Source organism: Vigna unguiculata, chromosome 7 (assembly GCF_037176805.1).
Source record: "Vigna unguiculata cultivar grain cowpea cultivar isolate G323 ecotype 2 chromosome 7, ASM3717680v1, whole genome shotgun sequence".
NCBI lineage: Eukaryota > Viridiplantae > Streptophyta > Magnoliopsida > Fabales > Fabaceae > Vigna > Vigna unguiculata.
This window is the reverse complement of record NC_140798.1, coordinates 1,892,975-1,918,534: the sequence shown is the minus strand read 5'-3', so window position 1 is coordinate 1,918,534 and position 25,560 is coordinate 1,892,975. Positions and strand designations below refer to the sequence as shown.

General features: G+C 30.7%; 4 protein-coding genes and 6 non-coding genes across 12 annotated transcripts; 9 read left to right on the top strand and 1 right to left on the bottom strand.

The window, feature by feature from the left end:
* The first annotated feature begins 181 nt into the window (after positions 1 to 181).
* Positions 182 to 5,071, top strand: LOC114190924 (calmodulin-binding family protein). 2 transcript variants are annotated; one of them, XM_028080002.2, is made up of 9 exons: positions 182 to 422; positions 1,418 to 1,685; positions 2,236 to 2,350; positions 2,446 to 2,511; positions 2,586 to 2,674; positions 2,763 to 2,850; positions 2,955 to 3,185; positions 3,466 to 3,567; positions 3,845 to 5,071. In XM_028080002.2, exons 2-9 carry the CDS (start codon positions 1,423 to 1,425, stop codon positions 4,550 to 4,552), a joined length of 1,662 nt encoding a protein of 553 aa, XP_027935803.1. In that variant the 5' UTR covers positions 182 to 422; positions 1,418 to 1,422; the 3' UTR covers positions 4,553 to 5,071. The 2 variants fall into 2 exon arrangements, with proteins under 2 accessions (XP_027935803.1, XP_085532218.1); XM_085676092.1 differs by having other exon boundaries at positions 211 to 422; positions 1,418 to 1,709.
* A 1,034-nt stretch (positions 5,072 to 6,105) lies between these two features.
* Positions 6,106 to 12,112, bottom strand: LOC114189752 (homogentisate prenyltransferase). 2 transcript variants are annotated; one of them, XM_085676093.1, is made up of 11 exons: positions 12,027 to 12,112; positions 11,601 to 11,875; positions 10,230 to 10,354; positions 9,992 to 10,138; positions 9,515 to 9,740; positions 9,318 to 9,391; positions 8,849 to 8,941; positions 8,519 to 8,636; positions 8,366 to 8,428; positions 7,020 to 7,052; positions 6,106 to 6,395 (listed from the first exon to the last, which is right to left on the bottom strand). In XM_085676093.1, exons 2-11 carry the CDS (start codon positions 11,790 to 11,792, stop codon positions 6,321 to 6,323), a joined length of 1,146 nt encoding a protein of 381 aa, XP_085532219.1. In that variant the 5' UTR covers positions 11,793 to 11,875; positions 12,027 to 12,112; the 3' UTR covers positions 6,106 to 6,320. The 2 variants fall into 2 exon arrangements, with proteins under 2 accessions (XP_085532219.1, XP_027934225.1); XM_028078424.2 differs by having other exon boundaries at positions 11,601 to 12,074.
* Positions 12,113 to 17,762: 5,650 nt separating this feature from the next.
* On the top strand, positions 17,763 to 19,123 carry LOC114190384 (small ribosomal subunit protein eS28). Its single transcript, XM_028079239.2, has 2 exons — positions 17,763 to 17,821; positions 18,757 to 19,123. Exon 2 carries the CDS (start codon positions 18,758 to 18,760, stop codon positions 18,953 to 18,955), a length of 198 nt encoding a protein of 65 aa, XP_027935040.1. The 5' UTR covers positions 17,763 to 17,821; position 18,757; the 3' UTR covers positions 18,956 to 19,123.
* LOC114192856 (small nucleolar RNA Z102/R77) lies at positions 18,388 to 18,470 on the top strand. Its single transcript, XR_003606175.1, has one exon. It is a non-coding gene; the product is annotated as a small nucleolar RNA Z102/R77 (small nucleolar RNA).
* Positions 19,124 to 20,868: 1,745 nt separating the features above from the next.
* Positions 20,869 to 23,908, top strand: LOC114192466 (small ribosomal subunit protein uS7-like). The gene is made up of 5 exons (XM_028082198.2): positions 20,869 to 21,011; positions 21,094 to 21,188; positions 21,395 to 21,666; positions 23,381 to 23,584; positions 23,667 to 23,908. Exons 2-5 carry the CDS (start codon positions 21,096 to 21,098, stop codon positions 23,719 to 23,721), a joined length of 624 nt encoding a protein of 207 aa, XP_027937999.2. The 5' UTR covers positions 20,869 to 21,011; positions 21,094 to 21,095; the 3' UTR covers positions 23,722 to 23,908.
* On the top strand, positions 21,889 to 21,969 carry LOC114192860 (small nucleolar RNA Z102/R77). The gene has a single exon (XR_003606179.1). It is a non-coding gene; the product is annotated as a small nucleolar RNA Z102/R77 (small nucleolar RNA).
* On the top strand, positions 22,168 to 22,250 carry LOC114192855 (small nucleolar RNA Z102/R77). Its single transcript, XR_003606174.1, has one exon. It is a non-coding gene; the product is annotated as a small nucleolar RNA Z102/R77 (small nucleolar RNA).
* LOC114192859 (small nucleolar RNA Z102/R77) lies at positions 22,666 to 22,746 on the top strand. Its single transcript, XR_003606178.1, has one exon. It is a non-coding gene; the product is annotated as a small nucleolar RNA Z102/R77 (small nucleolar RNA).
* LOC114192858 (small nucleolar RNA Z102/R77) lies at positions 22,904 to 22,984 on the top strand. The gene has a single exon (XR_003606177.2). It is a non-coding gene; the product is annotated as a small nucleolar RNA Z102/R77 (small nucleolar RNA).
* LOC114192857 (small nucleolar RNA Z102/R77) lies at positions 23,144 to 23,226 on the top strand. The gene has a single exon (XR_003606176.1). It is a non-coding gene; the product is annotated as a small nucleolar RNA Z102/R77 (small nucleolar RNA).
* Positions 23,909 to 25,560: the final 1,652 nt, after the last annotated feature.

The following is a 25,560-nucleotide window of genomic DNA, read 5'->3' as shown; positions in this document are numbered from 1 at the left end:
ATTTCCATGGCGTTTTCATTCCTCCATTCTATAAAAAGGGTAGTGCAAGAATAGCATATATAACATGGCACAAGGTGTTTGTTTGCAATGAGCATTGCAAGGAAGAGAGAGCACAGCATAGCAATACACCTAGGCACCCTTTAACTCCGAAAAAAGAACTCTTTCTTCATTCTCCTCACACTCTCTTCCCACATTCTTCGCTCTCTCTTTCATTCTCTCTCTTACGTTGCCACCCTCCATTGTGCCACTTCCTTTCTGGGTGGATCCCTTCCTTCTTTTCTCTCCCCATTCATCTTCTCTCTCTACCCTTTTGTTTGTTTGTAGCTGTTGTTGTTCAATCTCTCATCTCTCTCTCCGTGTCTCTGCCGAACACCCCCTTCAGCCTTTCCTCTTCCTTGATCCTACTGAATTCACATATTCAGGTACGCTCATGCTCCTTCATAATCATCAATCACAATCACAATGACAAAACATTGGTGTTGATGTTGTTCTTGTTATATGATGCTGTCATTGTCTTTTTCAATATTCAAACATGCGTAAAGATGTGACAATGTTTTTATGATTCTTATGATTGAATATGTCCCATGTTGGTTGCATGTTTTCTGGTTTGATGACAACCATGGCATTGGTTTTTGCTACGTTGGGGAGGTGTGAGTGAGGATTAAGGGAGGAGAAAAATGGCATCAAAGCAAGGGAAGGAGGATTAAGGGACAATTTGATCATTTTTTTTTTGTTGGTTTGTTATAAATTTATTTTCCAACAATGACAATGACAATGTCCCTCAACTCCTTTTCTGAAATGTTAGACAAGACGATGTTTGATTATTATTATTTTTTTTTGTAAACAGTCACTGTTGAAGATTTGATTCTTTGTTCTATATGTCATTTTTTGGATTCTATAGAAACCTATCTGATGAAGCAACGGATAAGTCTTTTGCATATAATTATTTATGGAATTATTGGATTTGGTTTTTGCTGGATAAGACACTGAGACAGAAAATAAAATTAAAGCTCAGAGGCCAGTAATTTTATCTGGCGATTATTGGAATTTATTCACTTTTCTTTCTGCTCTGAACCAAATAAAAATGATTGGAATTTATGCCCATTCATGCATTGGTTTTCCTTCCTCTTTCTATAAAGGGTCATGAATGCTAAGAGTCCATGAAGCCTTGAGCTTTTCTCCTACTTCTTTTTCTAAACTTGATTGTACCCTTAATTTTTGTTCATTTGAGTTATGTTTATAGCAATTTTTTAGACGAGAAAAACCTTACCTTACACATTACTTGATTTGGATATTATTGTGAAAGTTTCTCTTGAGGTGGATCAACTTCAGAGGTGAAGATATAGAACATATTTGTCTGTAAGTTAGTTCCATGGTTAAGACTTAAAACTTGACTCAAAGAAATCCAAATATGCAGGGAAGATGATGGTTGGAGGTTCGGTCGAGTTAGAAACCATGTTTTCTTTAAGATCTCCTAAAGCAGATTTGGAAAAGGACTTTGGTAAACCAGAAAGCACAAAGAGTCGAGACAGTAGTGGTAACTGGTTGGAGAAAAACACATACATGCCATTGCGGGGGGCACATAGTATATGGGATCAAGCTGCTCTGAGGTTGCAGAAAGTTTACAAAAGTTTTAGGACAAGGAGGCAACTTGCAGATTGTGCAGTTCTTGCAGAGCAGAGATGGTTAGTTTCAACACATGTACCTGGGTAAACACAATTGGAATTTACGTAAAACATTATCCATTTTATTTGTTACTTCGTATGCCAATTAATTTTTTACAGTGTCAACCAACCAGACATCAAGGTAGGTATAATTTTTCAGACAATTATTGCAAATGTCAACAAATTTACCATACAATTTGTGATTGGATGACAGAATAAAAATAACTTACGTTATCCATGCATATTTACTCATCTTTTGTGTGAGAGCGTACACTTTTAGATTTAGGAGTCTTGAACAATCTCATAGAGTGCTGTCAAATTAAGTTGAAATATGAGGGGATTGAAAAAGCTTCTATAACTCATTATCTTAAGGTTTTGACTTCTATCTGACGTGTTTCTATTAGTGCAATAACTCATAATGGGCTTTGGGTTGTTAGAACGCGTTTCTATCTGATGCCTAATATGATTTTATTTAAAAAAAACTTCCATAACTCGTGTGGTTGTGGTCTCTAAGAAAGACCAAGATATCCATAATATTGTTTAGGCCACTGAACTAAATTCATATGTATAGGTGGAAGGCTTTGGATTTTGCCGAACTTAAGCGCAGTTCAATATCATTTTTTGACATTGAGAAACCGGAGACCGCCGTGTCACGGTGGTCTAGGGCGAGGAAGAGAGCTGCCAAGGTAGGTTCTGACATTACTTGTATCATAATATCATGAGCTGTTGATGTTGTAGATTGAAAGATAGTAAGATGTTTTCACTTTGTATTTAATAATAGGTTGGAAAGGGTCTGTCTAAGGATGTGAGGGCTCGCAAACTTGCCTTGCAGCACTGGCTAGAGGCAGTAAGTCTCATAGCTAACGTGACATTGTTCAAATTAAACTGATAATTTCTCTAACTAGTTACCAACTTGAACAGATTGACCCTCGACATCGCTATGGTCACAATCTTCAATTTTATTACGTCAAATGGCTTCGCTGTGATAGCTGTGAACCTTTCTTCTATTGGTAAGATTGTAACAAGAATGAAAGTCCAATTTCTGTTTAACATGTAACTTTCGATCAAGCTAATGGATAAATCAACCTACAAGTGTAGGCTTGATGTTGGGGAAGGTAAGGAAGTCCTTTCTGAGAGATGTTCCAGATTAAAACTTCAGCAGCAGTGCATCAAATATCTTGGTCCAGTGAGTTTATTGCTCCCTTTGATTTCCCTTTTTATCTTCTTTCTGTTTATGTACCTTAACTGTCAAGCAACATGTAAAAGTAATTCTAAAAGCTGTTTTTGCAGGTGGAGAGAATGGATTATGAAGTAGTTATTGAGAATGGAAGACTCATGTTCAAGAAAAGTGGGAAACCTGTTGACACAACAGGAAAAGCAAAGTGGATTTTTGTACTTAGTACATCCAAGACTCTTTATGTAGGGCAGAAGACCAAGGGCACATTTCAACATTCAAGCTTCCTAGCAGGGGGAGCCACATTGTCTGCTGGTAGACTAGTGGCAGAAGATGGTGTTCTTAGGGTATGAAGAAGGACACAGACCACTTATTTTCATAGAGTAATGATACTTTGACACATAATTATTTTACATCCATTTGACACCGCCCTTCACTCTTTCTTTCCTTTACAAATACAAAAGTTCACTTTTTTATGATTATTTTACCCCTACAATGTGTGTCAAATGAATGTAATGTGTGTCAAAGTATCATTACTCATGTTCACAACGGATATAATGTTGTTTTCCTTTTCTTTCTATATGCTATTGTTTGCATACTGACAATAGAGTTTTTTCAACTCCATAGGCGGTTTGGCCTCACAGTGGGCATTATCTCCCAACAGAAGAAAATTTTGAGGAACTCATGTCATTCCTTGTGGAGAATAATGTGGATCTTACAGATGTAAAGGTAAAATGACTAAATGGTACCTTTTCTTCAGTATAAGATATAACATCTGTCAATCCAATGCAAATTTCCATTCAGGATTTGCATGACTGAAGAAAATTAAACTCCTAGATTAACATAACTGCATATTCACTATGATCTCTTTAGAGTTAACTTGGGATAGAATTATACATAGATTTTAACTTTGACCATGCACAAAAAATTAGCTAATTGCCATTTTCATTACATCACATGAATGAAAGTTCTTGTGAAATGCTGATTGCCATTTTCTTATATCCAGAAAAATCCAGATGAAGAAGAAGAACACACAGCCGAAAACAACCAAGATATCTTCCAACACAATATTTTAGAGGCCATGAAACCTCCAAACATTGAAACAGAAAGTCACAACACATCACCTGAAAAGGTCCTTGACTTGACAAATGAGGATTCTAATGCTCATTCAACCTCTCAACCACCATTGTCAAAACTGTCTCTAAGACTAGGATCAAAAATAGCAAGAATTGAGATACCAAAAAGAGTGATAGTGCCTGAATTCTTCGGAGAGCAAGAAAGCGGTCCTCGTACCCAGTTTTATTCTCCAATTGAGTCAGACAGTAGTGGTTATGAGACAGCAGAAGAATCATTTATAAATGAGGAGGAATTCATGGTTTCCAAATCAAACATGTTTGTTGAACATCAAAATGAAGATGGGAATACTATTACAAAGGAGCAAATCTTGAAGAGGATAGATTCACACAAGGGAAGGAAATCATATCAATTGGCTAATCACTTGTCTACTAAATGGACAACAGGTGCAGGCCCTCGAATTGGTTGCATGAGAGACTACCCACTAGAGCTTCAGAATTTGATTTTGGAGCAGCAAAATTTGTCTCCAAGGATAAGAACAACGCATCCATCTCCCCGGCTACCATCTTTATCCCGCTTCAGCCCTCATGTTGCTTTTCCACCTTCTTTGCCTGATGCTCCAAGTGCCTTAAGCAGCTAGTGTATCAGCTTGCAATACATAGGATGAAGTGGTAATTAAGGGATGCCACTCTGCTGAAAAAATGACATAGGAGTTCTTTTTGCCATGCTTTTAGTGCCATTCTTCTAAGCCATATAGTTTTTTGTAGGTCATGTGATGGATGAGGAACAAAATAACTTTGTATCTTCTGATTCCTAATGAGGATAGAATCTGATTGGCTTCTTTCATCCAATCTAGATTGAGATGATAGCAACTTGCAAATCATTAATAACATGTATAGTTACGCAGAAAATTTCTCAAATCCCCACCTTTGTGTTATCCTTCAAAACATGTACTGTGTTTATCTTATATTATAGCATGAAAGGGAATGGACGAGATGAAATAGGGTAGTCAGAATATATTAATTGTTACCAACACCAAAATTGTTACATAGTGGTTTCAATCCTTAATATCAGATATAAAGAAACACCCTGATTAGGTTGAGATTTGAGTTATGTACAATATGCTATACAATAATACCTGCCTCTATATTTTGAAGTTCATGTATGAGTAGTAGAGGTGCACTCACTTAACCCATTACGAGAGTAAATAGTTTATACACTCATAATATAAAAGAACTTTACACAAACTATTACAAATGTTAAATTTGTTGACATCTTGATACTTCTTGAACATCTTGGTACATCTTCAATAACTCTTATCAGACGTCAATAAGTTATCTTATATGTTATACAAACAAACATTTGATCAACGCCTAATTTTGGATTAGGATAATTGGATTGAATATGAAATTGGTAATATTAAAATTGACAAAATTGAAAGTACAGAAGAGATAAAAGATGAAGCAGAAGGCCAAAATAAGATTAATTGATAAGTTGAGAAAAATTTGTCACCCTAAATCAATAACTTAAAGAAAAGAATAAAAAATTCTTCACAAAATCTAAAGAGAATTTCTCTCCACATGTAAAAAGCTTCATAAATAAATGAGTCAAAACTAATTATAAAAATTAACAAATGTCTGTTTATATTATAAAGCTAAGACTAATTAAACTGATTCAACAAGTTATCTAATTAGCCTAATAGCAAATAATGCCAAAACAAATTCTTAATTACAAAAGGATAGAAAGAAATACAAAAAGTTCAACACAACATTATACAATTTCTAATATACAATGTAGCCTTTGAGTCTCTTTCTTCACCCTTCATTGTATGTCTCCCATGCACTCATCAAAATCCATATTAAATATACGTTATGTGTTTTATCTTTTGTATTTACTTGGGTTTTAAATGTGTTATGTAATACCATGATTATTGTTTCTCTATATATCACTATATAAGGAGGTATCACCAAAGATCAAACCTTGTGTTTTAACTTTTCTGTAATCAAAATTAGAGTTGTACAACGGTAATAAGGAAAATTATGCACATTGGTCACCAGACCCAATGTCCTAAAAAGAAATCCAAAAGTTGAGTGATGCCACATAAACATATTTTGTTTTTACAGTTTACATCTCTATATTTGTAAAATAAACTACACATGCTTTAGCTAAAAATGGTCCACAAAGAATAGCAGAGGTACAAAAACAGTACAAAATATTTTCAGTGTAATATTATGAAATATGTTAATGGCATTACATCAAAGTAAAAGCAAATACTATCAAACATTTACATATAAAAATTCTAAAATAAGAATAGATAGTTTATTAGTTGATGTACTTGATACAACAAAGAAGATCTCTCCAACTATGCAGGTGTGCACCTTTTCCAAAGAAAAACATAGCGATGTTTGCTATATGAAAGGAAATAGTGCATACTCAGCATAGAACAGATTCCATATGAATCGATAGAATCCTGATATTGCATCCTGCATCATAAAGGCAGACATTTTAAAAGCAGCTTAAACACTAGTGGAAGAGATAAGAAATCAAAAGTGCATCACTTAGGCAAGTAGAGATGGTGTACAGAAAGCTGTATACACAATATTTTGGAAACTGTTTTTGATTTTAGTCCTATTATAAAATCATTGATTTGGGAATCTACATATTTTTAAAAGAATAATTTGGTCACTGTATTTTTGCCACCTAGAGTAATCGAGTATTGAACTATTCATACTGCATTGATAAAAAATCTTGGTCTCTATATGGACCCCAAAAGGGCAAAGTGGAATTACCAGAACAAGCAAAGCAAGTTCTTTTAAAAGCCAATTGGCATTGCTATGTTATCCTGATCTAATAATACTAAACTGCAGGAATGTTGTATCAAGCAATCTATTATTTAGTGCCACAGTAAGAGTATTTAACAAATAAATAGGTAGTAATATTAACTAATGTGCCAGAAGAAGGTTCATGGTATTGATAAGTAGTTGAAGTGATTCACGTTATCCAAAGTTGCTATGCTACAAGAGACAAAAATAGAGGTCCAATATCTGAGCATCAAAAGCAGTTAATAAGTTGCTACAATCATTTTCTTACAGAAGATAGAATATTACCTTGGTATAATTTGCTTGTTCTAGTACCCATGTCTGAAATACAAGAAAACAAGTCATGTCTACCTTACAATTTCACAACCACATGTGCATTATGAAAAAAAGAAAGAAACAGAAAAATGAGAAAGCACCAGACAAGTCTATCCTGCATAGCACTAAGGTCCCAATAAGCATATAATGCATTAGATAGACAAAATCTCAACAACACTAGATGAGGGAAATGCTTTGCTTTTGTAATATCACCAAGCATATATTGTGAATGCACTCCAATCAGTATAACATGCCCCCACAATCTTAAGAATGTTAGATACGGGTAAAATACTACAGTTTATGGTGCCAAGGATATCTTAAAGCACTAGCAGTCTTGATCACAATAGGTTATATCTTATGCCACCTAATATTAAGATGAAAACGGGTATTTTGGCTTCCTTTCATGTGGACAATTTGGTTTTTAGACTTAAAATCAGAAAGTAGGCACTGGGCAGTCAACTAATATCACAGACTGCATACTAGCACCAACTTTTAGAGGAAAGGTGGAAAACTTCTGTGAAGTTGACACTGAATGATTCAACAACCTTGTGAAGATTAAGTTAAGGCTTGACAGAATTCTACTATGTTTAGTTCATTAGTTTTGGAAATAGAATTATGTGTTGCTAGAGCTTATGTTAATAGGGAAACATTGTACTTAGAGATATTATGAGATATAATAAGCTAATGTGATTATGGTAATTAGGGCAACAGTTGTTCATCCTATTTCATGAGAATAAGACCATCATTGGCTGTGTAATTTCCCACATGGAATTTTTTCATGTCTCTTGTTCTTTTCCTCTTTCAACAAGAGCAAAGCCTTGGGCAACTGGGTTCTTTAATGTTGGATTTTGATGCATTTAGCTAGAATATCTTGTGAGAATCTCTCTATCTACATACTTTCTCAGGGAGAGGCTTGCTTTCTTAGCTTCTTCATGTTTCAGCTCACGAGTTTTGATTTAATAGAGCTGAAGCTTCTTCCTCTATGTTCTGGTGACTCTCTTCTGTTTTCCTCTCTTTTTCTATTCATTATTCCCCCAACTTTCCCTCCCTCGAGTTGTCTAAGAAAATAAAAAATTGATAGTCACAGCAAAAGTCTTATAATAGAGGACCGATGTGATACTACAATCCATATTGTTCAGGAACACATATATCCAAGTTGAACTCAAGAAAATCTAGAGAAAATCGACAGCTCTAAACAAATATAACGAAAATAATTATCAAAATACAATTCAGAGTAAATTGGACTAAATAAAACATTTATGAAAATCCACTAAACTAGAATGATAACCTTTGCAATATTATTAATCCAATGAACAAACCTGGTAAATCAAGCTTATTGCAAAAGTCACATGAGCTGGTATGAGCAACCAACGCCTGAAATCCTGTTAACAGTTCAGAAAGCACATCAGGTTTTGTTTTCATGGATGAATAAAGAATTTCATGCTAGGCACATGATGCAAGTTGATATTCACCTGAGGCATGTAAACGGCTGCCAATACTGAAATAATATAGTTCATCAGCAAAATTCCAGAACCAAGGAAAGCAATGTTCCGAACTCCTAATTTTGTAGCAAAGGTTGATATTTGATACCTGAAGTTAGTTAAGAAATGCAGCCCCATGTTAAAGCGTGAAAGCAGATAATGCTGTATACAGAGGATATGCATACACACACATATATATTAGACACATATACAAGCAAAAATACATATTTGTTGGAATAGAGGTGAACAGAAAAATCAACAGCTCAGGAAAATAAGTTCAATAAACCTGCAATGTGCATGCAACTGGGTACCAAAACTTACTTGCGATCACCTTCAACATCAGGAAGATCTTTTGTTATAGCGATTACCAATGCAAAAAATGTAACAAAGGTTGTGATGAAAACCACAGGAGAGCTGCAGCCAAAGATACAAGAAGAAATATATAATAAGCTCACAAAAGATAAGCTGGACACTTAAAAAAAATGTGGTGAAAGGCTAACAACACCATCACAAGCTTTCACTGATGTTAGCGAAGCACAATTTATTTGAAGGTGTGGAGTTCGTCCTTCTAACATTATGACTGTTATAAATCAGAGGTGCCCTCAATTTAGCAACTCTACCTTAGATATTTTATTCTTTTGTTTCAATTATTTTCTTGGTTAAAACATCAAAAATTCATGATCAGTGTACTCTTCGGTGATCCTCTATTTAAACATTGGAAACCATGAGCTCAGTTGTTCAGCGTAACCAATTACATATACAAAGCAACAAATTATAAGCCATAACCCACCTCCATTCAAATGCAAGTCCAAGGGCAGCTCTAGTGGCATAGTAGACACCGAAGTTAAGGAGAAACCCTCGTACCTGCATAAGACTCTTCTGTCAATCTTGTTCAAATATATCCCCAACTACTTAAAATTCAACTGCCAATTTAATTTGCCAAAACGAAAAACAAACAAATTGACAAAAGTTTGGGACTTATCATACCGTAGCAATTATAAGAAATGCAGCAACAGGAAAGCGTTTCATTCTAAATGGAGGAACGGAATAGATGGTACCCAAGAAAAGGCCAAGTGTGTAAAGAGACAAAATGAAGGGCCCAAAGTTGAACCCAACAATGAACAGGCCAGCTACTGCAAAAAATATAACCAAGAACCATGCAGATTGGACGGAAAGATCTCCAGCAGCTATAGGTAAATACGGTTTGTTTACCCTGAAAAAGAATATAAAACCAACTTAGGCTAATATTATTATCAGGATTTATTTCATAGACATGTAATTACAACTGGAAAAGTTTTGGAACCAGAGCAGAAGAATCTTAAAATGAAATTCCTGTGCAGTTAAACATGTTCAAGAACAAAATATTGAAACTTCGTAAGAAATGTGAAATGTGGATGATAGAGAGGAAAAAACTAGTGGAAGACAGAAAGTAACAATACAGTTGTTTATATTTCTGCACCATACTTGTCAATGCTAATGTCATAGATTTGATTAATGCCAACGATATAACCATTTCCGCAAATCAGCGCAAAAAGACCAGAGAAAGCTTTGAACAAAAGAGACCACTTTATCAAATTTGTGTGCTCAATCAATGCTCTTGCCACCAGAGCACTGTAAAACAAAGAGAAAATGAAGCTTAGACAAAGTATACTTGCCATGAAGCTGCATGAAACAGTTGGTAGCTAGTTATAAAGTTACTCACAATGAGCCTAGTGCTGTACCACGTATAGTATGTGGCCTTAGAAATCTCCAGCAAGCATCTTTCAAATCTAAAAGTTTTTCAACTAATGGACGATCAGATCCAGCAGCTCCAACTCCAGTGCAAGCCTGCCAGCATCCTTTTCATTTAAACTGATAAAGAAGACTCAAATCTCTTCCAAAACAAAAAAGTAGGGTAGAAAATGTCCTTTAAACCAAAATAAAGTCAGCTATAGTAAATTTAAGAGACTAATTAAACAATACATAGCTGCTGTTGCAGCTAAATTGTAATCTTCAGTGCCCAATTTTCCAAGTATCATTGATGCAATTTTTATGAAATGATCACAAAAAGACATACTTATTGACTTATATCTAGTTAACACTGTGACAGCCACAATCCACTAACACTGTTACTGTATATAAAACATGTCAGTTCATATTTGTTACTTCTTTATTTGCAGTTCACCTCACTACAATCATCAGCATCGCCGCATGTTATTGTTGACACCTTTTACTTCAATTGTTCTATTGCCACATTGAACTGTTTTGATCATTTTTCCATGCCAATGCCATCATTTAGTTTGTCAAGATACCATAGTTTTTCTATATTATTATTGCAATATTGATCCTATTAATCACCAAACAAAAAGCCTCACCCGTTGACTGCCTTTGTAGAAGTGGCCTCTATCTTACTCCGACCACATTTCCATTGGTATCATCGTCACTATTTTTTTTTTATTGTTTTCTATGTAGACTCAATTAAATCACTACATAATCTAACCATCTCAAACATGATTTGTACATGTCTACTGTAATATTTTATTTCTCTTAAATGCTAAATCTTCACCCCAAGGCCAAACTTCAATGCTAAACTTCCTTCCAGTCAATGACTTCACTCAGGAAACTTTACAATCTCAAACTCTAGCACATGGGGTTAAAACAATCCTTCAAAACCTACTTATATTAAATGAAAATAACAAGTTTATATTGCAGTTGCATATTCTCTAAATCATAAACATATAATGAATAAAACCAAAATTTTATATATATATATTAAAAAACATAAAGGAGGATAGAAAAGGTAATTGGGTCAGCCTCACAGAACCAATCACAGTCACCAGTTTCTGAACAACCAGATCACTTTAACCAGTTCTTAAACGAAGTCATGAACACCAGATGAGAGGAACATGCTCGAAAGAAATGGAATTCCGGACATTCATATTTACAGATTGAGAAATTGCCCATTATTCCAAGCACAGCAGGAATCGCAATTTGAAAACATTCAGCAAAACCCATCAATCTTATTGTTTTCTTTTTCTCAGGAAAACACAAGTAAATGAATCAAAATTGGAACTTTAAGGGAAAGCAAACATACCCTTATGGAACTTGGTCTCTGGGGTGTCTTGGAAACCGGAATTGAGCAGCGTCTGTGTCGGTGATGTTGCAACCCAATTGAGTGGGAGTGACTGGAAAATCCAAGTGTGGCCTTAGTGCACAGTATAGCTGAATTCAAATAGGGAATTGTGGAAGGAACCCGATGTGAAGTTGGAGAGAGTGAGAGCTCCATGCGAAGCTGAACACAGCTAGCTAACGAAAAAAACCACTCCAAATCTCAGACACAAGGCAAAAGAATTGTCTGAAAAGTGTTTCCTGAAACACAGTCACAGTTGCATAGTGTGGTAGGATACGTTTAAGTTCATGGTGAATGCCTCAAAAGCAAGTTAAGAACATGAAATTTGGAAGAACAACATAGTTTTTTATGCAAATTGATTAACATTCATTGGCATTGATTTTGACAGACCTATCCGTCACTCAAACCAGCTAGCATTCTTCTATGGCCACCACCACTGAACTTAGATTATGTTTTCCTTGTTTTTTTTTTTTAAATAATAACAAGAATAATAATATTTAGTTTACTATTTATACAAAAAAATTCTCGAAATTTATCCTTAAAATTGTTTTTCAACCTTCACATTATGTAACGTTATGTTGACGAACACATCAACTTTAAACAAAAAAAAAACATCAAAAGGCCAAAAAAATGTAACAGAAAACAATGATTTTTTAAATTGTTTCAACATATCAGCATATTATTACATATAAATGGTGATAAGATGCGGAAAATTTAAAAGGAAATTTTCTTTTTTAATTTCTTTTATAAAAAAGATATATTTAAATAAATAAATCTTAAATACACATATTTAACTGTTATAATTATGTATAATATATAGATGTGGTATCAAAATGAAAAGTTTAATAATTTAAAAAAGTTAAATAATCATGTTATTATATCATTACATATACTAAAACATATTTATATGTAGATTTTTAAATATTAAAATATATAATAATAGTTAAGTTGGTGTTTGATTATGGGTTTAAGGAAGTGTTTTAGGTAATATTTAGATATAATTGAAATGAATATTGGTTCTGATTAGAAATAAAATGTTGTTGAAATGTAACAAATACCATATAATTGTTATAATGAATAATATAATTGTTATAATAAATATAAACCATAAAATAATAATAAAATGAATATAAGTTATTTTTACAAATATGAAGTTTAAATATAGGGTTATAAATGTATGAATTTAAAAATTATGATAATAAGGTTTTTTTTTCTCACTTGCATTACATTTTATATTTATAAATATATACTTCCATAAATTTGGATATTTTTAATTAAGTCTCTCATTGTAAATTTTTTTATTTAGTCTTTGCAGTTAACTTTTTTTATTAATGAGATGATGTGGTTATTAAAAAACTGATATAGTTATTATTTTATCATGTTACATTGTTAAGTTGTCACCACATATTATCTTATTGTTTTATTATTTAAAAATTTTATAATTTTATAATTTTTAAATTGTATCATTTTGTATTTTTATATAATTATTTTAATTCGAAATTGTATAATTATAAACTTATAATTTTATTATTTAAATAAAAATTAAAAATATATCATAATTTTATATTTCATAAAATCATAATAATTTTATTTTTGAAAAATTCTTGTAACCTTCTATCTTAAGAGAGACACTTTGTTGGATTCCCTGGTGAGAAATTGAAAGTTAATTTTACACTTTTTCAGCGTTGGAAATTCAACTCTGTTAAAACAAATGCTCTAAGCGACAAACACTTTAATGGAAGAATAGTTTTGAAAAAATAGTTTTATTTTATGTGAAATGTGAGAAAATATAATTACCATGTCTAATTATTTAAATATTTTAGAAAAACAATAATTTTTAAAATATACATTTAATTTGGTCTCTAATTTAATAGTTATGAAAAAAACTCGTGGTACGACTAAACATAATTAAAATAAAAGTTTAATGCATAACAATATCATTCCTTTTTATATCTATAAATTTATACAAATTTTCTTAAATAATACTTATATTTAACAAAATAAATATTTTTGTTGTTTATGAGAGAAAATAAATATTGCATCAAACATTGGACAATTATAATTTTTTAGTTTAATTCAAAGTTGTATGATTATAAAATTATGATTTTATTATTTGAATAAAAATTAAAAATATATCATAATTTTATATTTTATAATCATAATAATATAATTATACAATTTTAAATTAATATATTAAAATTATAAATTATTAAATTATAAATTTGTAAATTATAAATTTTAAAATTTTAAAATAATAAAATGACATGTATTAATAATCGAAGAAGGTGACAAAATGATACGACAAAATAATAACTGCGTCAATCGGTTAATAGTTACAACACCCAATTAAAAAAATAATAATTAACTGCGATAACTTAATTAAAAAAATAAATTTAATAATAAAACACAAAAGTTAAATTTATCCCTTCACTTAAAAGTTTTTAAATTTACCACTAATTAAACCAAAATATATATAAGAGGAATTGATGAGTAATTATATATTTGGTAATATGAAGTTTTGAATGTTGTATTAAATAAGACTACTTAAGTATAATCATAGTTGTTAGATAAATAATTGAAAGTTAATGTTTTTCGAAATCAACTATTTATTTTTTTGGCATTTAAACATATAATTTAAATGTATTTGGGAACAGTGAGTGTGAGATATATATACAACAATAATGAAATAAGAGTATGATTAAGAGTGTACACACTTATTTAGAAATATATAGTTTAATTAAATGGTCATTGATTACAAATATTCAATATATAAATATATATATCGTTCATATTTAATTAATTGTTAATAATACTTTGGATAAAAATATTTTAATAAATAACATTGTAAAATGATCAGATTATCTTTATGATAAAAGTTATTACTATTATTACTATTAGTAATTTATATATTATTAATATTTAAATGTATTTATATTATTATTATTATATATTTTATTATTAATAACTTATATTATTAATATTATTAAATTTGTTATTATTATAGTATACATGTATTTATGTCATTATTATGTAATTCTTATTATTAATATTACTTTTTATTATTACATTTTTTATTATTAGGATATAATTTTTTTTATATAATTGTCATATTTTTTTATCATTATTATTTTTTATTGATATAATTTAAAATACTTTAAATTGTTATTGTAATTTATTATTATTATTGTTATTTTAAATAATATTATTATTTTAAATTTAATAATAAAAATATTAGCGTATAAAACACTGTAAGTAGATCTACAATGCATATATAAATAAGCAACTAAAATAAAATGTATATATGTTGTGAAACCTAATCCCTATACAAAATTAACAATATCAGATTAAGGTTAAATATTTTAAACAAAATCAAATGAAGATATAAACAATACAAAAGGCAAAGATGTACTAAAAGGTAATAATACATTGAATCAAACTAAAATGAAACTGAACTTAAAACCATATAAAACAAAATTAACACGTGTATAAAAATTAACTTAGAAGAAAAATACAAACATATTGCCAAATATAATTCCAATATATAATTATAGCAATATAAAGTTAAAATTTTAAACAAAAGCACATGCATAATATATATATATATATATATATATATATATATATATGAAAAAATATTGACATATGAATTTAAAGAAAAATGAAGTTGAACATAAAATATTTGAAATAAAAAGCAATATGCACACATAAATGAGACTCAAAATAAAATATATGAAAGATAGTCGTGGCTAAAATTAGAACAATGTGAGGTTAAAAAATAGAACAAGAGGTCAAAATTTACAAACAAAATCACATGCACATATATGCAACTTAATAGGCAAAAATGTATCGAAAGATGTCAGCACATAAAATCAATAAGCAACTTAGAACAAGATGAAGACGTATCGTGAAATGTCACATACCAACCTTAAGTTGAGGTTAAAGATTTTAAATAAAAACGCATGCAAGCTTAAGGAGCTTAAAAGAAAAACATATTCAAAACTAGTAGACTGTAGAATCAAAGTAAAATGAAATTTAAATGTAAATATTATAAACTAACATGTACATATAAGCAACTTAGAGATGAAATGCAAACATACTATGAAAGGTAATCCCCATAAAAATTATAACAACATGAACTCGAGGTTACAATTTTTAAACATAAGCACATGAAGAAGATATATGAATGTTATTGTAATTTTGAAATATAGAAATATGTATAACGACTCTTGAGTTTCTCTAAGTAAAATTTATAAAATCTATAAAGTTATTAATTAGAAACGATATAGGAAATTATATAGTTTTAAATTAGAGAACTCTTAGAAGAGAGTCTATATATTTCCATTAGCACTTATAAATACCTCTTGTATTTGACATTTTCAAGTAAGGAAATTTAGAAGCTCTCTTATAACATCTTTTTCTACTAGAGTGGTATCAATGGATAGGTTTGATCTAAAAAGTTTGCTAGAGACAAATATAATCGAGAGATGACAATCAATGGATATACCAACTTTTAATTCCTTCATCTCTTCGTCTTAAAAAAAAAAATTATAAAAGATGGTGTCTTTATATGAAAGCGTCGCAAGATTGTCAATGTTTTTTGGAGATTATACAAAAGGGTTATGAGGAGCATCAAGATGAAAATAGATTATCTCTATATGAGATGGAAACTTTGTTAAAACAAGGAAAAGGGATCACAAGTTGTTACTCTCATCCATCAATGTTTATTTTTCTTGATTTTATACATGATTTCGACACTTACATTGAATGAGATTGACTTAATCTTAACTAAATTAACTATCTTTTACTTATAAATAACAAAACGAGGCATGAAAAAATCAAATATGTGGAAATGTAATTTATTTTGTGTGAATTGTAATATAGCTAAGGGGTGAAAGATTGTAAGATCATAATTTAAATATGTCCTTTACACTTGAGCAACAATGTTGTTGTTTAAGTAATATGAAGAAAACTTTAGAGCAAATAAACCTTGAACACCAAATTTAAGAGTTAAACTATAAAGAAATTCTATCTTACGAGAAAACTTCCATAACTAATCATCATAAAAAAAGTTTGAGCTAGAAGATAATCTATCATGGAGGAAATCCCAATTATTCATCACCATAATTGAAACTGAAAGTAAACTTTAGAATAGAATATAATCATAAGACTTTTCTTATGTTTTGATTACTTCTATAATTTTCATTTGTTAATTAATGAATATTACATATACATAAATAAATAATAATTTGTAATTCTTTTATTTATTTATTAAGTAATTTTACATGAAGAAAAATATAAACAATAATTGCATATATTAGCATAGAGATGTTAAATGATGGTCGGTCGTAGTTAAATACCACATCAGAGACCAAGTTGACTTTTTAAAATTTTTATTATATATCTATAACAATATATAAAGAAGATTTATTTTTTGTGTCCACATTTTATACTAATTATATCCTTTACAATATAATTATTTATTAAATTTTTGTAAAATTAACGATAACTTTTACCTATTTTCTATAAAACGATTTATCTTTTTTTCTTTTTTTATTATCAACAATTATCTTTTTTATTAATTTCATTTTATTTTTAATAAATATACATGTATTTTATACATTAACTTAATAACATTATACTATTATCATCTATTAATATAATATTATCTATATTTAAAAAATGTGTACACACATACGCATAACGCTATATTTATACTAATACTAATATATATATATACTAATATATATATATATATATATATATTAAACACATACTTAGTTATATAAATATTTAACTAAATAATATATGTCTATAATTTAGTTGAAGATTATTATTTTAATATTGACAGGAACAAGAATACAATGAATAATTAGAATATAATTTATAAATGTTTATTATTTACTGTATCATATTATGTATTCGTGTACTTTTAAATAATATAACAATACATATTTTCATATTACAATTATGTTATAAAAATATTTAAAATTGAATATCGTAATTTCCAATAAGGTCCACACTCATATTATGTACCTAGATGGTATTCCATGGATAAAATTGTCATTAACAACTAATCTAGTGTTCATATAAATTTCAATACCTAGGGTTTGTTGCTTTTCTTCTGTGGAGTTTGAAGTGAAAGCTGCGGCTGCGACCCCTAGCCTCTTCCTCTTTCTTAATATCAGGTATGCCCATTGGTGTTTCTGAAATCTGCATTGAATTTCAACACTCATTTTCTTCATTATAAATTTGATTCATATAAGGTTAATGATATTTTTATAAATTTGCCGTAATAGTATATTTTATCTTAATAATGTGATTTGTTTGCTATTCATGATCCTAATGATTTTCATTTGGTAGTGGTTTACGACGGTGTGAAGCCTCAGTGTTATGATTGCTGTTGAGTTGTGTTGGTTTTGATGATAAATTTGTCGCATCACACCCAGTGAACAATAATTTATTTTATTTTGGTTTGAGTCGGTTTAGAAAATATAATTGTCTTTAATTTGTAGATTTTTTTTTTTTTTTAACTTTATTAGCTTGATTGTTTTAATATTTTCTTGTAGGAGCCGTAGTAAAGAAATGTATTTAAATTGGTTCTATATTTTTTTTTTATGTTCGATCCACTGTGTTAGACTTGGAATTGAAATCAAGCTGTTTGCTCTGTTAATGATAATGTACATGCTTTTCATGTAATGCTATGGAATTTTTCATGTTTGGGATTTAGGAGATAGAACAATGTTAAGTTGGAGAACGATATGATGATTAATTGTTTCCCTATTGGTTTGATTGCCTGAATGATGGCACTCATGTATTAGCTCTATCTGATCATTCTCCATAGCAAGTTGAAATGAGTTCATGGTTGGTTTATATACAGTGTATGACTTCATTTTGAACAAACTGTTTATCACACCTGATAAACCTTTTTGCGTATTAGTTACTCAATTATGTCCTGTTAGTATTTCACTTTTGATTTTCACTGCATTTGTTCAAATTTGATGCTGAATTCATGATTGTAGACATTGATTGTGTTGTTTTTATGTTTCTCCCTTTTCACTGCTAATGTGATATGCAGACCTTACTAACTACATACTTATAAAAATGGCTTATATTTGAGCAGGATGGAATCTCAGGTGAAGCATGCTATTGTTGTGAAGGTTATGGGCCGAACTGGGTCCAGAGGGCAGGTGACTCAGGTTAGAGTGAAGTTTTTGGATGATCAGAATCGTCACATCATGAGGAATGTGAAGGGACCAGTGAGAGAGGGAGACATTCTCACCCTTCTTGAGTCTGAGAGAGAAGCAAGGAGATTGCGCTAGAGTCTTTTTGATTGTTTGATTCAGTGTTCATGTGAAACAATGCTGTTTTTTTGTGGTAGTTAGCAATGCCATATTTTATTGTCCTGAATCTGTTATTACACTGTGACACTCTATTTTTGATGTTATTGAGCTGGCAGAGTTTTGAGTAAAATTGTGGTTTGGGTTTTATGTACTGCTTTTCATTTTATGTTCCTTTTGCAATGGATGTGATCAATCCAATATAATTTTTGGCATTCTTGGTATCTAAAATATTACACTGGTGTTTTTTTTTTCCAATTGCGATGTAGCAAATTTGTTTATAGTTCAGCACTTTCGTTAAGATTTTCATGGTTTCAGATTGTTATCCACTTATTCATATTTCAAAGAAGCATCATGCTTTTAGATTAACATTGTCCACCGAATTTGTTTCTAATCAGACCTGAACTTTGATTTCTAAGGCATCTATTCTGCCAAACAATTGTCATTAAAACTTACAACAGATTGGCGGTGGATACTTGAAAAGTAAATAGAAATTCGGAATCACCAATTGGGGAGGGAATGTTTAAAAATTAAGAAATGACATTATATAGGGGAAAGTTCAGAATCTGATATAGGATGGTATTTATCTCCTAATGGTTTTAGCTTTTGGCATGGTGAATAATGGTCCTCTTGGTTATGTTAAATGTAAAAAAAAAAAATGAATTTTGCTTACAATCCTAGGATCCTACTTTTCAAGTTTTCATTCATTTTAACATCGAGGACTGTTCCAATTTTGTTCTTCACAAAGTTCTCTGGATGTGAAAAAGTGTTGGAACTAAAACCATATGATACGACAAGTCTGATGCTTTAAAATTTGTATGATAACAAAGATCGTTTGTCTTACAGTGTTGTTCAGTGTGCAGATATAATGTATCGATGGATTGTAATTCATTTCAAGATAAACAAGTTTTTACAAAGTAAAAGTCTTTTAAAAACATCATGACTTGCTTCCATTGTTTTTGAAGTAAATGAATCCAACCAAGTTCTTAACTATAAGCGTCTAATACATGCACATGCGCTGAATATAAACGTTTTTTCTTAAATATAAACGTTTATCTTTCTCAAAATTGATGAACCCTTTAGACTCACCAAAATGAATTTGTTTTCAAATAAAAGAGTAAATATGCTGATTTACTCTAATAAGCTGATTCTATGGCATGGCAAAGGAGAAAAGAAAAAAAGATCAATTTTCCGGCGATGATACATAATATATAATTTGGTTAAATATGTTTTTGTCCTTCAAGTTTCACTGAAATTTAAAATTAATTCCTCATTCAAACATTTAACTAATTTAGTCCTTCATTTTGACCACTTTAGTCATTCATTTTCAGAAATACATATATTTAATCCTTTTAATCAAAATTTGTTTAGTTTATTTCAAGTTTCAAATGCATTTTATGATAATATTTGAGTTAACATTTAAGCAAAAATGAGTCAAACGATGTCAAATACTATCATGAAATGCGTTTGAAACGTTAGATAAACTTAACAAAATCTGGTTAAAAGGACTAAATTCATACATTTATAGATATGAAAGACTAAATTGATCAAAATTTTCGAAGAAAACCATTTCCAAATTTCACTTAATCAAAAAACATATTTAACCCTGTACAATACGCGGGTAACATTATACAATTTTTGACAATTACTTCTTACACCCCATCATATCCCTTTCCCCACCCCTTCAAAATGTTTTCCTTAAAAGGAGGAAATGTTTACTTTCGAAAAAAAAATTGTGTAATTATTTATTATATTCCGCAAAATAAAGTTTGGAAATGGAAGGATATGGTGCAGGTAATCGCCCTCTCCATGTAATGAAAACAAAAGCAAACACATCCTACGCAAACCACCAAGGCCCAAGTCCACAGCCGAAGAGAAATACCCAAACCTCAATGGGCCAGGCCTAACCGTTCAACTTAGGGTTTTCGATCACTATAAATAACCAAATGTCAATTCGATAAACCTAGGGTTTGTGTCGTTGCAATTGCACTTGCAGCTTCTTCCGCCACTCCACTGCACCCTCTGTGCCTACAAACCAGTTCGTTCTCTCACATTTTTTTCTGCTTTTCTTCTTCTCATTCTTCTCTTCGCTAACTCTCTCTTTTCATTTTGCTCTGCAGCCATGGCGGACATCGTCACTGAAGCTGGGGCCGTTCCAGATCCCACCCAACTAGATGTCAAACTGTTCAACCGTTGGAGCTTCGAAGACATTCAGGTACTTATCACTTGCTGTTATCTAGCTATTAATCTTGCTAAATTCTAAAATTACACGACTTTTCATGAAAGTTTTTGAAATGTGTATCCATGTAGTTTGTTTATTATGAGATTTTCTTTAGTAATTAGGTTAGTGGTAATACTTTGACATTAAATTGATTAGACAGTTTTTTTTTTTAATTTATCTTCCTTTTTTTTTGTTATTAGGTTAACGATATTTCGTTGGCTGATTATATCGGAGTGGTGTCCTCGAAGCATGCCACGTACGTTCCTCACACATCCGGCAGGTACTCGGTGAAGCGGTTCAGGAAAGCGCAGTGCCCCATTGTTGAGAGGCTTACTAACTCTCTTATGATGCATGGAAGAAACAATGGAAAGAAGCTTTTGGCTGTTAGGATTATCAAGCATGCCATGGAAATCATTCACTTGCTCACTGACCAGAATCCAATTCAGGTTATTGTGGATGCTATCATCAATAGGTATGTTCTAGTGCCTGTAATTGTTTTTGTGATGTTTTTATGCACGGATGACTTTCTAATTGGTTTTAATTGTGTATATGTCGCTGGGATGCTGTAAACTTGTTTCTTTAAAAGTATGCGATGAAATTGGACACACATTAACAAATATTTTCCGTTTTTAATTTTTTGAACTTAAAATTTGTAGTATAATTTATTGGGGAAGTCAGTGTCTATTGATTTGGAGAATGGAATGATGATTATGAATTCCATATTGGTTTGATTGCCTCAATGATGGCGTTTTGTATTAGCTCTATCTGACCATTCTCGTAATTATATTTGTTACTTACTGTTATCTGTGCGTGATAAAATATTTTGGCTTGGGGGTAGAAGTTATTAAGTATGTTGACGTAAGAGCATTCTTTGAAGTGGTACACTGGCTGGTTATACTAGAAGTAATGGACATCCTTAGTTGATTAGGGCCACCTAATTTTAGGAATCAATGATGATAGTTGGAGAGTTGGAGAATGACATGATGATCATTTATTTCCCTATTGGTTTGATTGCCTGAATGATGGCACTTATGTATTAGCTCTATCTGATCATTCTCATTAAATAAATAAAAATAAGCTTATGATTTTTTTTGCATCTGGTTTGAATTATTCTAGTAGTTTCTGTGCTAAAAATATATCATGAAATGTATTGTAATTTCTTAGGTGAAATTAATTATCTATTTCCTTTTTGTTTGTTTTTACTGTTTCATGATATTTTGGTAGTTAAGTATGATTGGTAATTGTCTTTATCTTCTATTGTCGTAAAACTATATTTTATATTTATATAGTATTTAAAAGGGAAACCTATTATTTCATTTGTTAATAGTACTTCTCATGATATCTTTATGTTGTGATTTAACTATTTTACTTGTTTTTAATTGTTGATTTACAACTTCTGGGGTTAGGAAATTAAATTTTCGTGGCTTAGGTGCAATTTTAGGGTTGCTAGATCAATGATTTAGCAAATGGAGAATGACATGACGATTAATTGTTTCCCTATTGGTTTGATTGCCAGGATGATGGCCAAAGTATTAGCTCTGTCTGATCATTCTTCTATATGGGTTTAGCTCATTTTGTCTTTACGAGGGTGCTTTAGTTATTTTACTTTTTTTTTTTGTGTTTGTTTACTAATTCAGGTAAAGGGTATTCGAAGGTTTTGGGTTTAGTTATATTTTAAGCGGTGGAAGGTTAATGAGGAAGCACGTGGAGAATGACATGACGATTAAATATTTCCCTATTGGTTTGATTGCCAGGATGATGGCAAAAGCATTAGCTCTATCTGATCATTCTCCTATATGGGTTTAGCTCATTTTATCTTACGCGGATGCTTTAGTTATTTTACTTGTTTTTTTGGTGTTTGTTTATTATTAGTTCAGGGAAAAGGTATTCAAAGGTTTTGGGTTTAGTTTTATTTTTTGGGGTGAAAGGTCAATGATGCAGCATGTGGAGAATGACATGACGATTAAGTATTTCCCTATTGGTTTGATTGCCAGGATGATGGCGCTATTGTATTAGCTCTATCTGATCATTCTCCTATGTTTTTGATATTTTTGATATTTATTGTTTATTTGCTATTGTTTTATGGAATACTCTTCTGTTTTATGAAGTCTTCAGTTTTTGGTAATGTAGTGGATTAAATATTATGTTATTCTATTGTAGTTATTTATTTGCTATTGTTTTATCAGTGGTCCCCGTGAAGATGCCACGAGAATTGGATCTGCTGGAGTGGTGAGGAGACAAGCCGTTGATATCTCACCCCTACGACGTGTTAATCAGGCTATCTATCTTCTAACAACTGGTGCACGGGAAGCTGCTTTTAGAAACATCAAGACAATTGCTGAATGTTTGGCTGATGAACTTATTAATGCCGCAAAAGGTTCATCCAACAGGTATAATTTTTCTTTGATCAAGTGAAATTACATTATCGTATTTAATTATACTGTGTTACTTAAGGTTGCTACTTTATTTCAGTTATGCGATCAAGAAAAAAGATGAAATTGAAAGAGTTGCCAAGGCTAATCGTTAAGCAGTTCGAAGTTGTACTGTACCAGAGATTTTGATTCGATCTTTGTACTTCATTTATTACAATATCGAATATTGTCTAATACTTTTTTATGGCTTTAGTTTATTTTTAGTTCCTTTTAAGCAAGGATTTAAATGAAGGATTTTTTATTCTTGGACGTAAATTTATATTCCAAGACTTGAATTTAGTACCCTGCTTTTTGGATTTTTGTTATGATTTAAATGGGAATAATCTTTGATTCCCGTATTTTATTTTTGTTAAAATCAAAGCTGTTACATGGGCCACGGTAATGTCGGTATAAAGTATAATTCAAACGTCATTGTTAATTTTAATAACTATATTATAACGAAATGCAGTTTTTAATTTAACTAATATGCATGTCGGTGTATAATTGACTGTTTGTTCTTTGCGAATGAGTAAATGTAATGGAGATAAATATTAATCAAACTACCTTCAAATAACATTAACCGAAATTGAAGATGAAATACTTTGTCAATTCGATTGCCAATAGAAAAGTGATAAATAATTAATATGGTTACAATTAAAATATAATTTGTTTTGTGCTTTATCGTGTTCATGTGTTAGAAACTTAGTTAATATTGAGATATTTCAATATTAATTATTAATATTGAGGTATTTCAATATTATAATTTTTTTTTGTAGAATTTTAAAGAAAATTCAAATGACAATTCTATAGTTTTATTTTAAATTCTTTATGTTTTCAAATTTTTGTTTTGGTGTGTTTAGGCGGTTTCGTTCCATTTTGGTATGGGTAAATCTAACTTATTACTTTGTATCATTTGGCTAAGTTTCATCATGATGAAACTTTATGATGAAATTTTACTTGACATGAATTCTAGATTCTTAACTACTTGACTTAGATTCAAGTTTACTTGGTTTGGATTCAACTCGACACTGACTTTGTTTGACAGATTTTTAATTAGAATTATTTAAATTTCAAATTTGATTAAGTGTTTTGGTTTTGTTCAACTTGACTTAAAGTTAATATGGCTTGAGCATACCATGATCGGTTTTTATTAGTCTAAACTAACTTGGCGAAACATGGGACTAAGATGAATGTGGATCAGTCTTAACTTGGATCAATGTGGATTTCTACCAACACTGCCCGACCTTGATCAGGATTGACCTAACTTAATCAGCAATGGGTCTAACTTGACTTAACATAGACCCACACTTATTTGTTTAGATTTGGATCTCTCCCAGTACGATTTGACTTAGAATCAACTCAAATTGAGACAAAGTTAACTTCTATGTGTTCAAGCCAACTCAACTTAACTAGGACTATGACTTTTTTGCTTAAGTTAGACCAAACTCGACTCAACTCAACCTAAGTTTAGGCCGACTTGGCTTGACATTAACTCGGGTTAACTTGGTTTGAAATTACATGAAACTAACATTACATAAGTCTGACCTAGTGTTATCTTAGCTATATCTGACTTGATTTAACATTTTATAACTTGAAAATAATACCATTTAATGTAAATTGAAAAATGTTCTACAAATATACAATAATTTTTTAGGAGCTTTGATAAAAAATTAATGTTTAAATATTATTTTTCTTAATTTGAAAGTTATTTAAATTCTTTATTTAAAAAACAAAATGTGGTTTAGGTAGTTACTGATTAACAAAATTTGATTAAGTAAATTATTGAATTTTGAAATCCACTAAAAGAAATTATCAAATTTCGAAATTCGATTAAACAAATTACCGAATTTTGAAAATTATTTTTTACCCCAGTGAAAAAGTCAAGATTCATTAGAAAATTTTAGAAAACTTTGGGAGTGGAGAAGAAAAGTTGGAGGTGAAGGAAGAAACTCTGT